Raw genomic sequence first — 15,257 nt, 5'->3', positions numbered from 1 at the left:
ATTATATTAACCTCCTCTAACAATGAACAGTGATACATTATTCTGAGGAAACTGGAGTTTCAGCTAGGAAGGAGAAGGAAGGATAAACGCTGGAATTCACAAAACCTCAGAGGTGAAAGGTACCTTAGGAGTCCTCTGGCTGAGTTGGCTACATGACATTTCTGGTCTATAACACCCAGACATGGCCTCTAAGCCCATATGAGCATGATCAGCAAGAAAGGACATAATGCTGCCTGGGGAGTTTGCACCCTTTGCCAACATCTCTGTTATGACAAAAGCCAATGGTAGCAGGGAGGGAAACTTCACTTGTTTTGGGGGTGGTGGTGGGCAGAATATGAAGCCTGAAGGATGTAATGCCTTAGCTAAGTCTTAGATTGTGGTAATTAGCCAGGCAAAGAAGGGAAACAGTATTCCCAACAGAGGGAATCATATAAAATAAAGAGCAGTAGAAGAAAGCACACACAAAAAAATGTACATACTTGAGCATGGCTGGAGCACAGGGTATGTGAGGAAGTGTGAAAAATATAGACGGAGGAAGGCAGGGACCAGAGGTGATGGGCAGCCTGAACTACAGGCAGGAAAGTAACATGGTTACTTCCACAGAAGTGGCAGCTCCCTCTGGCAGTACTATGGAAGACAGTTTGGGGAGCCTACAGAGCCTCCCCTATGGCTCAGAAGGTAAAAAATCTGCCCACAACAAGAAGACCTGGGTTTGATCTCTGGGTTGGGAAGATCCTCTGGAGAAGGAAATGGCAACTCACTCCAGTAATCTTACCTGGAGAATTCCATGGACAGGGGAGCCTGGCGAGCTGTAGTCCATGGGGTCACAAAGAGTCAGACAAGAGTGAGTGACTAACACCACACACACACACGCACACACACAGACATGCATGCACGCACGCACGCGCGCGCACACACACACACACACGGAACCTGACCTAGTTCAACCTGAATATAATTAATACCTAAGTGTTCCAGTAAATACTGATATTAAGAGCAATAATATCATTAGTACTTTTCTTCTTAAAGTAAAGGTAGAAAAACTAACTATATACATGATTTTTTTCTGTAACTTGAATTATGTATGTTGTCCTCTTATTTTTTTTGCTCACTATATTGAGTCCTTTGTCTAACACATGATTCCAAATATGAGTTAGACAACTGATTCAAATGATCTATATTAAACAATCTACTTACATCCTTTAGAGTAATAATGTTTGGATGCTGTCCATAACGAAGAAGAATTTCAATTTCTTCTGTAGGGTCTCTCTTGCTTTTATCAATAATCTAAAAGGCAAATATTTATCATAAAATTTCATGAACTATACAGTATAAACTTTAAGTATTTACAGCTACAGACTTAGGTCTTATTTTGTGTAAACACTGTATTTATAAGCCACTTATCAATGATTTTTACTCAAGTACCTGGCCAGATTGTCTAATCAAAATTTGAATGCCAGTCTTGATATAGATGGTAAGGCCATAAACTCTATGCCCTGAGTCACATTCATATCAGGTCTGTCTAGTTTAAGTTTGTAACAAGTTTAGGATTTAACAAAAGCTCAAAAGCCTCAAGAAAAGGTACCTAGAACACAGTTAACATAACTTCCATTTTTAAATGTCTTAAGAGCTTTGGGAACTCAGTTAACTTCTAACCTCTATCAATATAGATAATTAAGAAGAGCAAGATGTATCTTTAAAACCACCACCAGAGTTTGTTTATTGTAATTCAATACAGTTATTGGATTACCTTTACTTTTTTAAATAAAATGCTTCAATGGAATATCCCATTAGCTGTAAGCTACTTATAAAAAATTAATTAACAGTTAAGTAGAACAAGCTTATTTTTGAAGCTAGGCAGAAAGCTAAGCAGAATACCATACCTAGAAATTCTACTTGGCTAGAATTAATTATTATAATAAAGCCCTTTAAAATACTAATTTAGCTTTCCAACCCTTTTATGTCAGCTGCTTCTTAAGAATACTCCTCTAAATGTTTTAATCTGTTAAAGGAATATTTTTTAAAAGGCAACAAGTTTTGCTTTCATTTCATCCAAAAGGTAGTCTAAAACAAATTTTGCGATCTTCATACTTTCCATTTTAAAACAGCTTAGTAATTAATATATGTAATAAATACCCAAATGCTCCACCATCCTAGGAAAGAGCTTGTAAACTCTCAATATGAGCCAAACCCGCTATCTGAAATGGACTTAGTTGTGAAAACAGTTCTTTATTTGGAGAATGGGGAAGACAAACATACAAGTGTCCACTGTGAGCAACTGCAAATGATAGTGTGGAATCAGGCAAATGGATGATTAAGAGGAAAGATACAGGGAAAAGACATGCCAACTCAAAGGAAATGATTTTGCACTAGTCTTGTGAAAACCAGAACACATTGGGAGGCTTTATTTTTTTAAATTTACTTTTATTTATTTATTTGATCACACCATGAAGCTTGCAGGATCTTAGTTCCCTGACCAGGGATTGAACCTGTGCCCTTGGTAATGGAAGGGCAGAATCTTAACCACTGGACCACTGGCGAAGTCCAGGTTTTGACTCAAACTTTCTCATAGAGGCATGTGTCTTCGTTTTTGGCTAAGAAATTCCTTATTGTCTTAGGACACATAACTAAATTAAAACAGCTAATGATGATATATTTTATGACACTTGTTCTTATTCTTTTATTGGTTCACAGATCCTTTTAAATGTGAAGGATGTATCAATATTTTTGCCATAAAAATGTATACACACAAAATCCAGCATAAAATTTTGAGGAACTCCCTGAAAGCTTGACTATAAATGGGGACTTCTGAGAATAAAAGGCATGATACTAAAAACCAGGTCAGGTGAAAACTGGTACCGCCTTCCTCAAACTGTATGTATGCTGCCTTATCTTTTGAGCTTACAGGGGAATCTATGGTTCCAGATTAAGATCCTGAAGATCACTAGTTAGACATTTAAATTACCTTACCTTTTTATAACAGAGGACACACTTAGCAAAGGAAGAGTGTAATTTTTAACTGGTACTAGCATGCATGAATAAGAACTGTTAGAGTTGCATTTTATTTATTTTTTATTTCTTAAAAAACACTTTGTTATTACAGAAGCAATACATGTGCATTGTGGAAAATTTAAAAACACAGAAAGCAAAATAAAATAAAAATATCACATTTCTACCACTATTCATATCTTAATGTACATCCCTTCAGATCTTTTTCTTACTTTTAAGTATCAGAATTGCATTTTAAATCTAAAAACACTTACCTTCACTGCAAACTCCATGTTTGTGGCTTTATGTATACATCTCTTGCACACGGAGTAGGAGCCAACTCCAATATCTTCTTTTACTTCATACCCATCAGTAAACTGGATACTGTTCCTGTGCAACTGCTACAAACACAATTATAAGTTGATAAAGAGCTCTGTAATGACTTTGGTACATTATGTAATAGGGAAACATCAGTATGTACTATAAATGAATTTAGTAAAATTAAGAATGAATCTTAACTGCACTCATTCTTCTACAACTTTGTATTTCAGAAGTGTCTATGATAAAATGTACAGCAAGAAACTCCTTTTCAAAAAGCTTATGTTAAAAAGAGAAAACTGAATATGTAGAACAAAAAACATGGAGCTACGTGGTTTCTGACAGCCTTGCCTGTGATCATTCCCCATTCTACTATGCAAACGGCTACAAGTCTTTGAAGCAAATGGGGAGATGTTTGAAACCTCTGGTATAGAAGAAAAGATTAGGAAGACTCAGAATTAGAACATCTGGATTCTTGTCTTAGATGCACCACTTGTAGGCCATGTACCCTTGAACGTGTGTATTTTCAGAAGGTAAGGATTATAGAAAATAATGTATCTGAAGGTGATAACCTATTTTATTGTCACTTTGGACTATCACTAGCCATGCCCTCCTTTCTCTACCCTCAAGTCATAGCTTCATTACAACTCTGTCTAGAGAAGATGCTAATGGCTTGAGGACTAGTAACGAGGGGTAGGATGATGAACAGCAAATTACTAGTTCTACAAACAGACTGAGGGGAGTTGTTCTGGTCTTGCCTACAGTATTGAAGACACCCCTCAGCATGCCTATAGGTTAAAACTTGAATTCTACAGAAAAATTGTTTATGATTTCTGTTAGGTACAGAAGTTTTGACTTAGAAACTTGCCATACATCACATGCCTGTCATAGTAAAAGGGACAGACTATTTAAACATGAACTTTGTTTAAAAAAAAAAACCCAATGTTTAAATTGATTTTCTAGAAAGTGGAAAGCAAGAGGGCTGACTTGTGAAAAAAAAAAAACAAGTGCAAAAACAATTTAATCATCAGGCAAATCGAAGCACTAATTATACCCTAAAAACAGCTCAATGTTTCAAAAGATGTATCTAGTTCCCTCTATGATTAGGAAGATGAATTAAATTTATCTTTCAATGATATTAGGATGGGAAGAAATAAAATCTAATGGTTTGTACTACTTGTGTTCCTCTAATAATATTTAATTTAGTAGTGCAGTTTCCTGTTACACACACACACATTGATAGTCACTCAGAAACCTGCTTCTATAACTCCTTTTTCTCCTGCACTGATCAACAGAGGGGAAAAGGGAAGTAGGGGGCACCCTAAGGCAGTATCCACAGGCATTTCTTCCTAATGACAATGCAGGCTCCAAAAGAATAAAGACATAAACCTGGAAAACTTAAAATTTAAGTTCATTTTTATTTCTTATCTATTTCTATGCCAGAGGTTGGCAAACTATGGCCTGTGGCCCAAATCTGGTTTAGTGCTAGTTTTTCTAAATATAGTTTTATTGGCACACAGCCATGTTGATTCATTTATGGACAATCTATGGCTGCTTTTGTGTTACAATGGCAGAGTTGAGTAGTTGCAATAGAGATCCATATAGCCTACAAATCCTCAAATATTTATCATCTATTCCTTATAGAAAAAAGTCTGCTGACCCCTGTTATAAAACATCAGTGAAACAGGAGACCCCAGCTCATCATATCTGATCTAATAGAGACAGAGGATGAAACAAACTAGGCCTGATAAACATTCTGAAGCACAGGAGACAAGAGAGACAAGATGGTCATATTGATCTCAACTCTCTTAGAATTCCACTTTCAAGTCAGATAGGTATCCAGGATTTTGGCACATACAAACTTTTCAAAGGCATATGAAAGAAATTTCTAAGGGTCAACGATATATGATGCATTTTAAGCTGCTCACTTAAAGTCAGCAGATCAAATCTAACATAATTATTCACACAATGAACTATATCTTATAACATTTCAAATTTAAAATTACTTAGACATTCACTCACCTGAACAATTGAATGCACACCAACTGTCTGCATAGCTTGGCTTTCATCATCTGAGGTAATAGCAACAAAACTAAACCCCCGAAAAAGCTGATGTGCATTAGCACTAGGTGGAATGCCAGGTGAATCTGGAAATAATAATAAATTACTATGAAGGCAACTGCTTTGAAAGGTAATTAAGGGAAGAACTGTCTACCTTTCTCACTTATTCTGGAATTCTACTTCTCAGGTATTCAGTGCTTTCAGGATAACAGAGTGAGGCACTGTATCAGAACTGTCCTGATGGCTTACTGCCATCACAACTTGGACATCCTAGTCCCTTAGAGCCCAAAAAATAGCTAATTCATTTGAAGAATATACTAAATGAATGAATTACTGGGTTACTGTTATTCTATATTAGCACTGTCCCAAAGAATTTCCTGCAGTGATGGAAATTTTCTTTATCTGTGCTGCCCAATATGGTAGCCTCTAGCCACATGCAGCTACTGAGAATCCGAGATGTGGTTAGTGTGACTAAGAAGCAAAGTTTTTAATTTTAATTAATTTAAATAGCCACATATTGCTACTGGCTACCATATTAGATGAGTTAGAGAAGTTGCTCAGTCGTGTCCGACTCTTTGTGACCCCGTGGACTGCAGCCTACCAGGCTCCTCTGTCAGTGGGATTGTCCAGGCAAGAAAACTGGAGTGGATTGTCATTTCCTTCTCCAGGGGATCTTCCCGATCCAGGGATCGAACCCAGGTCTCCTGCATTGCAGGCAGATGCTTTACACTCTGACCCACCAGGGAAGCCCATATTGGATAGTCCGGCTCTAAATAATAACCTAACAATGCTATGGCTACTGGTTAGAGGGAGATACAAGGTTCATCTACAGATAATTTAGGAGAAACAAATTTAGTCCAGTGGTCTCAAGACATAACGTCAGAATCTAGAAATCTAAACTCCAGTTAAAATTACTAAATATATAAAATATCAAATGTATATATATAAATTATTCAAACTATTTCTGTGGAATCTATTGGCATTAACAAAATAGAAAAATACTTTTATAATACAGCTAATGTTCACTATAAAAATAAATAATAAAAGCATAATAAATGTGTTATTCATAAATATAAAAACCCAACTAGGTATACTAATATTTATAAATATACTCTAAAGGCTACAGGCAAGCAAAAGACAAATCTACTTAAACATCAACTCCACATAAAATTCTTTTTAATATTAGCTTGATATCCTCAGCAATATATATTTAGTGAATTTTACATTAATGTGGCAGTATTATACCAAAAGTGAAAGTCGCTTAGTTGTGTCCAACTCTTTGCAACCCCATGGACTATACGGTCCATGGAATTCTCCAGGCCAGAATACTGGAGTGGATAGCCCTTCCCTTCTCCAGGGGATTTTCCCAACCCAGGGATCAAACCCAGGTCTCTTGGATTGCAGGAGGATTCTTTACCAGCTGAACCACCAGGGAAGCCCAAGAATACTGGAGTGGGAAGCCTATCCCTTTTGCAGGGGATCTTCCCAACCCAGGAATCGAACCGGGGTCTCCTGCATTGTAGGCAGATTCTTTACCAACTGAGCTATCAGGGAAGCCCTATTATATTGAAGACGTCTGCTAAGAGAACCTATCTGGGCAGAACATAAGATAGAACTGCTCCATTCTAAGATTTTCCCTTTATCAAAATAACTTGTATTAAGAAAGCAAAGTAAAATACTTCCATGTATCATCAATTCTACGCATATCATTGCCTATGCATTTGATAAAATTCTATTTGTGTATTAATCCAAATTTCTAAGACTGCCTTATAAAAATAAATACCCTTCAATGCTAATATTATAGGCTGTCAGGCTTTTTGGCTGTAAAGCTTTATAGCCAGATTTAAATGATACACACAAGTACATTTTCTATTTATTTACTTGTCAGTGATAAACCTGGGATTTGATACACCTAAATAAGAGAATATGAAAGTGTAAAACACACCATTATGTATAATGCACATATAAATTAATGAAATATAGCTTACCATTTAAAAAATCACTTCTCTGTAACAGTTACAACAGTAATTTTAGGATATCCTAATACAGGATATGAATCATTTTGAAGTTATCACACCTCACATAAAATTTAAGCTATGTTTGGGATTTGAACTTTACAGGTATTTCCACGAACACTATGCTGGAGTACTTCATGTGAATATAGCTACAAGCAAATAAATGCACACCCAAATAATGTTTTCAAATCAGTTTAAGGCACAACATAATTTGCTAAAAGATTTAACAAGGACCTTAATTTCTATAACATGCTATCAAGGATTTACTAATGATCTAGTTATTGCAGCAGGGATATTGTATGAAGGAGAGAAATGAGGACAGCATAAAGATTTATATTAGATAAGCTTTTCTGATTGAACAAGAAAAAATATATAGATTGTCTTATATTTGGGTTTTCACATTTTCTCCTTACCTTTGGGAGTTTTTGCAGTAAACTCAGGATCAAAATAGAAAGTATCTTCAGGCCTGCCAGTTGCAGGTTTAAAAGGTGGATGAATTTCTCTTCTATACAGTTTCTGGAAGTGAAAAAGAGAGCCTTAGTCATGTGTTAATTATTTAAAAAAATATTTCAAGCAAGTTTTCATTCGATACTTACATTCCAGTCTATAGTTGAGAAAAATGAATGTCTTTTAATTTCTTCAACTCCATCTGGTCCTGCACCTATCAAAAATTAATTAGCTTTGATTAAATGGCAATTTTATTTCAAGGATAGATATACAATGCTTATTTCGTCTTCACTTTTAACACCTGCCCTAGTACTTCATAATTCCACAACACAAATACCCATCCACCCCCTAGAAAACAAACATCACCAAACACAAAAAGGAAACAAATTAAGAATTTTACCTAATCTGTTTGCAGGATTTCGTTTGAAAAGCATTCGTAAAAGACTCTGGGCTTCTGGGCTCAAAAACTGTGGCATCCCAAGTTTGGCTCTAAATAATAAATCCATACAATAACATTTTATTTTTTGCAGGTATCTGTATTTTATTTTTAAAATGAACTTTTAATTGTAAGATAATTGTGGTTTCAAACTCCGTTTTAAGATATAATACAGAGAGATCCTATGTATCATTTACCCAATTTCCCCCAATAGTAACATCTTATAAAACTATACTGCAGTATCTCAACCAGGATATTGACATTGATAGAATCCACTGATCTCATTCAGATGTCTTCAGTTTTTATTGCACTTATTTGTCTGTGTGTTTAGTTCTATGTCATTTTAAAAACTGGAATTGATTTACCTTATATTATTTTTAGGTGTACAGCATAGTGATCCAGTATTTCTGCAGACTATATTCCACTTTCAGTTATTATGAGATAATGGCCATAATTTCCTGTGCTATATAGTATATCCTTGTTGTTTATCTATTTTATACATACTGGTTTGTATCTATTAATCCCATACCCCTAATTTGTCCCTCCTGCTTCATCTCTTTGGTAACTGTGTGTTTTCTATGTCTGTGAGTCTGTTTCTGTTTTACATATACATTCATTTGCATTATTTTTTGATTCCACATATAAATGATATCATACAGTATTTGCCTCTCTCTGTCTCACTTAGCACAATGCCCTCAAGGTATATCCATGTTGCTGCAAATGGCAGAAACATTCTATTTCATGGCTAACCATTCTGTGTGTGTGTGCACGCGCGTGCGCACGCATACCAAATCTCCTTAATCCAATCATCTGTTAATGGCGATCTGGGTTGCTTCCATGTCTTGGCTATTGTAAACAGTGCTGCTATGAACATTGGGGTGCATATATCTTTTTGAATTAGTGTTTTCATTTTTTCCAGATATATGCCCAGGAGTTAAACTGCTGGATCATATAGTAGTTCTAATTTTAGTTTTTTGGAGAACCTCCCTACTGTTTCCATAGTGGCTGCACTAATTTATTTATGTTCCCACCAAGAGTATATAAGGGTTCCTCTTTCTCCACATACTCTCCAACACATTTTTATTTGGTTGCTTTGCGCGGCTTGTGAAATCTTAGTTCCCTGACCAAGGATTGAACTTGGGCCCCCCGCAATGAAAGTATGAAGTCTTAACCACTGGGCCACCAGAGAAGTCCCATCCAGTATGTGTTATCTGCAGACTTTTTGATGACAGCCATTCTTAAAGGTGTGAGTTGAAGTTCTATACCATTTTATCACATTTCCAAGTTCCTGCAGCCACCACCAGAGCAAAGGTACTGAACAACCAGGATCCTTCAAGTGGCTCCTTTACAACCCTACCCACCTCCCTTCTTCCCTGATTCCTAAACTCTGGAAACCATAATCTATTCTTCATTTCTATAAATTCATCATTTTAAGAATGCCATGTAAAATGGAACCATATAGTATGTAATTTTTTTCATGCAGCATAATTTCCTTGAGATTCATCCAAGCTGTTGTATTAACAGTTCATTCCTTTTTATTGCCAAGCAGTATTCCATGACAAGGACATGCCACAGTTTGTCTATTTACCTGTTAAAGGACATCTAGATTGTGTCCAGTTTGAGGTATCACGAATAAAGCTGCTATGAACATTTTGGTCAAGGTTTTTGTATGAACACATAATAGAATGTTAGCCCAAAATCTTGTAATGAATTTTTTCATTTTTCACAACTTTTTAAAAAAGCACTACTGTAAAAGATCGATCATCTGGATCTGTTACTAAGATCTCTGTGACTTTGGGAAAGCCAACCCCCCTGAGCCTGTTACCACTTCTTCATAAGCAAGGGGATATGGATGTTAGATTAATGGCTGCCAAATGGTAGACTTGGAACCCTTTCTCAAAAGGAATTTAAGAAATCCAACATTTAAAACTGTTAAGAGAACATGTATTTCCATATACCTATTTTTTCCTTCCATTCCCTTTAACAGCCCTGAAGGGAAGAGGAGCTGGTGGGAAAGGGGTCTGTGGAACATCTAAGATGTCTGTGGTACAGTCTGAAAACCACTGGCTTGGATAAGCTTGAAGGTCTGTTTCAGCTCTAATATATAATTTTATTCTTTTTCGCAACCTACAAATTAAGGAAACCAATGATCCTGTAAGTATGAAAATAATAACAGAGATGGACAAAATGGCTAGTAGAGAAATTTCTATTTCAGAAATAGATCCATTTATTATTCAGTGAGTTGTTATTGAAGCTACTATGTGCTAGACACTGCTTAGAGCTGAGCATACACATAAAGACAGCCCCCAATGGTGAGTGATGAATATGGGTATAGATAACCCTTGTACATTAAGAGACAAATCCAGAAGGGCATATGTGAAGAGTGCTAAGGGAACATGTGTGCATGCTCAGTCTCTCAGTCATGTCCAACCCTTCTGTGACCCCATGGACTGTAGCCTGCCAGGCTCCACTAGGACTTCCCAGGCAAGAATACTAGAGTGGGTTGCCATTTCTTTCTCCAGAGGATCTTCCTGACTCAAGTATCGAACTCATGTCTCCTGTTTGGTAGGTGGATTCTTTACCACTAAGCCACCAGGGAAGCTCAAGGGAACCGTAGGGGATATTTATTTTAATATGGGAGATTTTAAAAGGCCTTAAGTGCAATTAAAGGTTGAGAATCTATTCATTTGGTCAGTATTCCTTCAATACTTTACTAAATAACATTAATTTCTCTAGACACTAAGCAATAACAACAGAATATTTCATGATCCAATGAGCTTGTGGAATCTCATCTATTATACCCCATGCTGGAGACATAAAATAAAAATATGTTATATATGAAAGGTTGATAAATGTGAGTTAAGAAATCAGTATTTTTCTAAACATTTGTTTTTAGCATCTCTTTTTCAGACAATACCTATTAACATCTTCTGTAATTAGGGTTATGTTAAACAACAGAAACAAGGGGAAACACCACTGTATTGGGTAACATGAATATAGTAGAGATCTTTAAACAGTGGACCAACAGACCATACTTATTTTCAAGAAGGCAATGCCAAGGGAAGTACAGAATGATCTTGAGTGGTAAAAAGTGGTGGGCAGTGGGCTTTCTACTTAGAAGCTTGACCCTATAGTGTGGGTAGGAGGTCACCATGGGTAGGAGATCTGAGAGCTATAAGCAGTACAATACAGAGGAAAGGTTGGGAGAGTGAAATAATTTCTGAGAGTGAATTTAGTGAATACCTGTGAATGCAACAGGAAGAAATTAAGAATGATTTCTAGGTTTCTGGCTTGGGAAATAGGGTGCATGGAAATGCTGCTAATTGGGAATACAAGAATAGGAACAGAACGGCAAACAAAGATAAATTTAGCTTAAAAATATTAAGTCATGCAGTCGTTTGTTTTGGGTGAGACATGCAGGTGAGTAAATGGAAATTCAGGTTTGGTGTCTGGTAAATTAAGAAACAGTGACTTGGGAGTAATTAAAATATTTAATAGTTATTGGAAAGATTGATATTCAGGAAATTGAGTCCAGGGGGGAAGAAAAGCACATCAGAGATGGAACCCTGGGGAACAAGAAAATTTTAAAGGTGGTCAGGAACAGAACAATTTGGGCATTAAAAGTAATGACTGAAACTGGCTGAATCAAACAGATTATTAAATCCCATGAGCTTGTTATAGTTTTAAAAAAAAGGAAAAAGAAAAGTCAAAAGTAACATAAAAACCCAACTCACAGTGGACATCACCCCCACTGGAAGTAACTAGGGCTCTGACAATTGGAAATAATTAAGAAAAGAGTCAAATATTTATTTTGCATTTGTTTGAGCCTAATTTCAAGATAACTAAATAAACCTAGCTGATGAAGAAAAGTTTATCATTTTGGAAAACACCAGCTAATAAATGAACAAATAACAGAAAATACACAATTTAAAGTCCCTAATAAGAAACTGTTTCAAGTAATGATTATCAATGGATGAAACTATTAGATGAAAGCCTGACAGGGAACTTAACAATGGAGGGATCAGCTATAATCGCAAGAATTCATCACATACAGTGGTGCAACACAGTGTTGTAAGTCTCCTGATACGATGTAATAGGGTACAAAAGCACAAGCTATGGAAATAATCTTGCCAAAGAAGTTTAACCAAAAATGGGATAAAGGAATAAGTGAAAAAATACCACAAAGAGAATTTAAGAAACATCCACATTCCTGGGAAAAGACTAATTGTTACATAACCATAGTGACAAGTCACCAGAACCAGTCAATTGATCAAAGACGATTTGCCTAGGTGAACAGCCTTTCCTTTTTGTTCTTGCAAACTAACCATTCAATAACAGCTGTTCATCTGTGAAAATCAGCCAAACAAGAATGAACTAACGCCAATAACCAGACCTGAGTACCAACAGTCCCACCCAAGTAACTACACTCTTACAGATGATGTCAACTCACTTAAGGCCCTGAAAACCTGCCAGTTCTTGAACTCCACCTTTCCTCCAAACCCTATACAAGAACAGTGGTCTACTATGCTTGGAGAGATCGCTTTCCCTTACTATAGTAAGCAACAGAACCACCTTTATACTTTTTGTTTCAGATACTGATTAGTGGTCTTATCTTTTGACAAGATAAATTTAGAAAGTGAAATGATATAAAAGTGACTAATTACTACAGGTAAATGGCAGGGGAAAAACAGGAGTACACTGTTCTAAATGAACAGAAGCTTAAGAAATATAACCAAAGGAAATGTGCAAACTTGATCTGGGACACAGTTTTGGAGAAAACCTGAAAGATCTGGTTAAGGATTGATATTAGATGACTGTTTCCATGCAAATTGAAGCAGCTAAGAAATGACATGCCTGGAATGCTTGAAATATCTCAGGAAAGAAGAAAGAAAAGACTAGACAAAGCAAATGCAGCAAAATCTTGATGACTCTTGATTGGTATATGTATGTTCACTGTATTCTATTTTTGCAAACTTACACTGGAAATTTTTCATAAGAGATTTTATAAAGAGAAAGGCAGGCAGAGAAGGAATAGTCAAGCAAAAGAGATCAAAACAGGAATGGTTAGAGAGGTGGGAGCAACAGATAAAAAGTAGGAAAACTAAGTGGGGAGGAGGAGGCCAGCAGGGTCAACTATTCCTCAAAAAGACCTTCCTTAACTGTCCCACCTAAAACGACTCCTGCCCTCACACTTCAAGAGTACCCTGGCTTACTATCCCCGCTGCTCCTATTACTATAGTAAATTATCGTATTTATTTGTTTAGAGTAATTCCTTTGTTTCCCCCACTAGAACGCAAACGCTGAGACGACAGAAGATCCTGTCAGTCTTGTTCACACTGCATCCTAAGTACATACATATAGCAAGACCTCAATTATCTGTTGAATGAACTGTGGGGACAAATGATATAAAGAGTCACCTTTCAAACAATCTGTCACTGATTTGAGCAACCAGGAAATTACTGATGACTATAGTGAGAGATGTTTCAACAGGGTGGTGGAAGTGAGCAACAAAAGACTGGTTATGATAAAAGCAGCCAAAAAGGTAACAAAAAGCATAGACTACTCCTTAAAGAGCCATTGTATTGAGAGAGTGCAGAAAGATGCTGCAGAAACTTGAAAAAAAGGCCAAGTCAAAGAAATGGTTTGATTTTTTCAACACTAGAGTGTGAGTATTAGTTGAAAGGAAGGGGCCAGAGTAGATAAGAGTGATGAAGGATCAGTGAACATTTGTTTACATAGCAAATACTTTTTAACGTTTTTTTTATTATGAAGGATAACATAAAAGTGCAAAAAACAAAACAAAAACCCCAAAGTACACAGCTCAATGGCTGACCACAAAATGAACAGTCATCTGACCAAGAAATATAAGATTTCCAGAACCACTCATCCAATGTAACTACTTTCCTTATTCTGGCACAGGCTTTTGCCATCTAAATATGGACCCTAAAAACTATGTTTTAGTTTGTCTGCTTTTAAAACTTTATAAATAGAACCACCTATGTACTATTCATTTTTTGTATCTGAATTGCTTTTGCTCAACATTCTTGTGAGGTTACCAAGTTGCATATAACCGTGGTTTGTTAATTTTCTTGTATGGCACACTACACCCAGGGGCAAAAGGCTTCAGCCTATTTTTGTATGGCTTTTGAACTACAAATGGTTTTTACATTTTAAAAGTGTTAGAAAGAAAGAATAAACAATACAAATATCTGAGAGAGACTGTGTGTGGCCTACAAAGTCTAAAATATTCATAGACAGTCAATCCCTGTTGTAGTCCACTATATGAACTTACCATAATTTATTAGTCCATTCGTCTGTTAACAATCTAATTTCTAACTTTTGGCTACTATAAGTAATGTTGCTATGACTACCTGAGTACTGGTTTCTCAATGTGCAAGAAGTACCTTGATACATTTTTCAAGTTCTCTGCACTGAGTTCTTACATAACTTCTAGATTTATTTCTAGGTTTGATATTTTTTATACTATGGTAAACAGAATCTTTTTTAAAAAATTACATTTTCTGTTGCTAGTATTCAATCATGAAATAGATTTTATTTATTGACCCTTTATCCAGTGACTCTATCAAGCTTTTATTAATACCAAGGATTTATATGAAGATTTGCATTTTTTATGGACACAATCATTTTAACTAAATGACATTTTTTCTTTTTTTGGGCCATGCCATGTTATATGGCTTGTAGAATCTCAGTTCCCTGACCAGGGATCAAACCTGGGCCCCTGGCAGTGGAAGTCTGAAGTTCTAACCACTAGATGGCCAGGGAATTCTCAATGACAATTTTATTTCTTCTTTCTAAATCTTAAACTTTTGGTTGCCTTACTGTACTTGTTAGTACCTTCAGAACAATGTGAACAGAAGTAGAATAATGGGCATATTTGTCATATTCCAAATCTCAAAGGTAAAGCTTTCAATGTTAGCATGAAGATAATTATATGGGTTTGTTCATATTTCAACCATATAATATGAATATCA

The 15,257-nt window shown here is 36.0% G+C and overlaps 1 protein-coding gene across 6 annotated transcripts in view; it reads right to left on the bottom strand.

Annotated features, from left to right (window-relative positions):
* Positions 1–15,257, bottom strand: part of RPS6KA3 (ribosomal protein S6 kinase A3) — a 102,120-nt gene that overhangs the window by 15,405 nt on the left and 71,458 nt on the right. For all 6 annotated transcript variants that reach the window (XM_018043795.1, XM_018043793.1, XM_018043791.1 and 3 more), the window contains 6 exons: positions 8,230–8,318; positions 7,979–8,043; positions 7,796–7,898; positions 5,329–5,453; positions 3,264–3,389; positions 1,198–1,287 (listed from right to left, as the gene is read on the bottom strand). In XM_018043795.1, the coding sequence (XP_017899284.1) occupies positions 1,198–1,287; positions 3,264–3,389; positions 5,329–5,453; positions 7,796–7,898; positions 7,979–8,043; positions 8,230–8,318 (598 nt within the window). The remainder of the gene's footprint in view (positions 1–1,197; positions 1,288–3,263; positions 3,390–5,328; positions 5,454–7,795; positions 7,899–7,978; positions 8,044–8,229; positions 8,319–15,257) is intronic.

The sequence above is a fragment of the Capra hircus genome, assembly GCF_001704415.2.
Source record: "Capra hircus breed San Clemente chromosome X unlocalized genomic scaffold, ASM170441v1, whole genome shotgun sequence".
Lineage (NCBI taxonomy): Eukaryota > Metazoa > Chordata > Mammalia > Artiodactyla > Bovidae > Capra > Capra hircus.
Note: the sequence above shows the minus strand (reverse complement) of the source record. Positions and strands in the feature narration are given on the sequence as shown.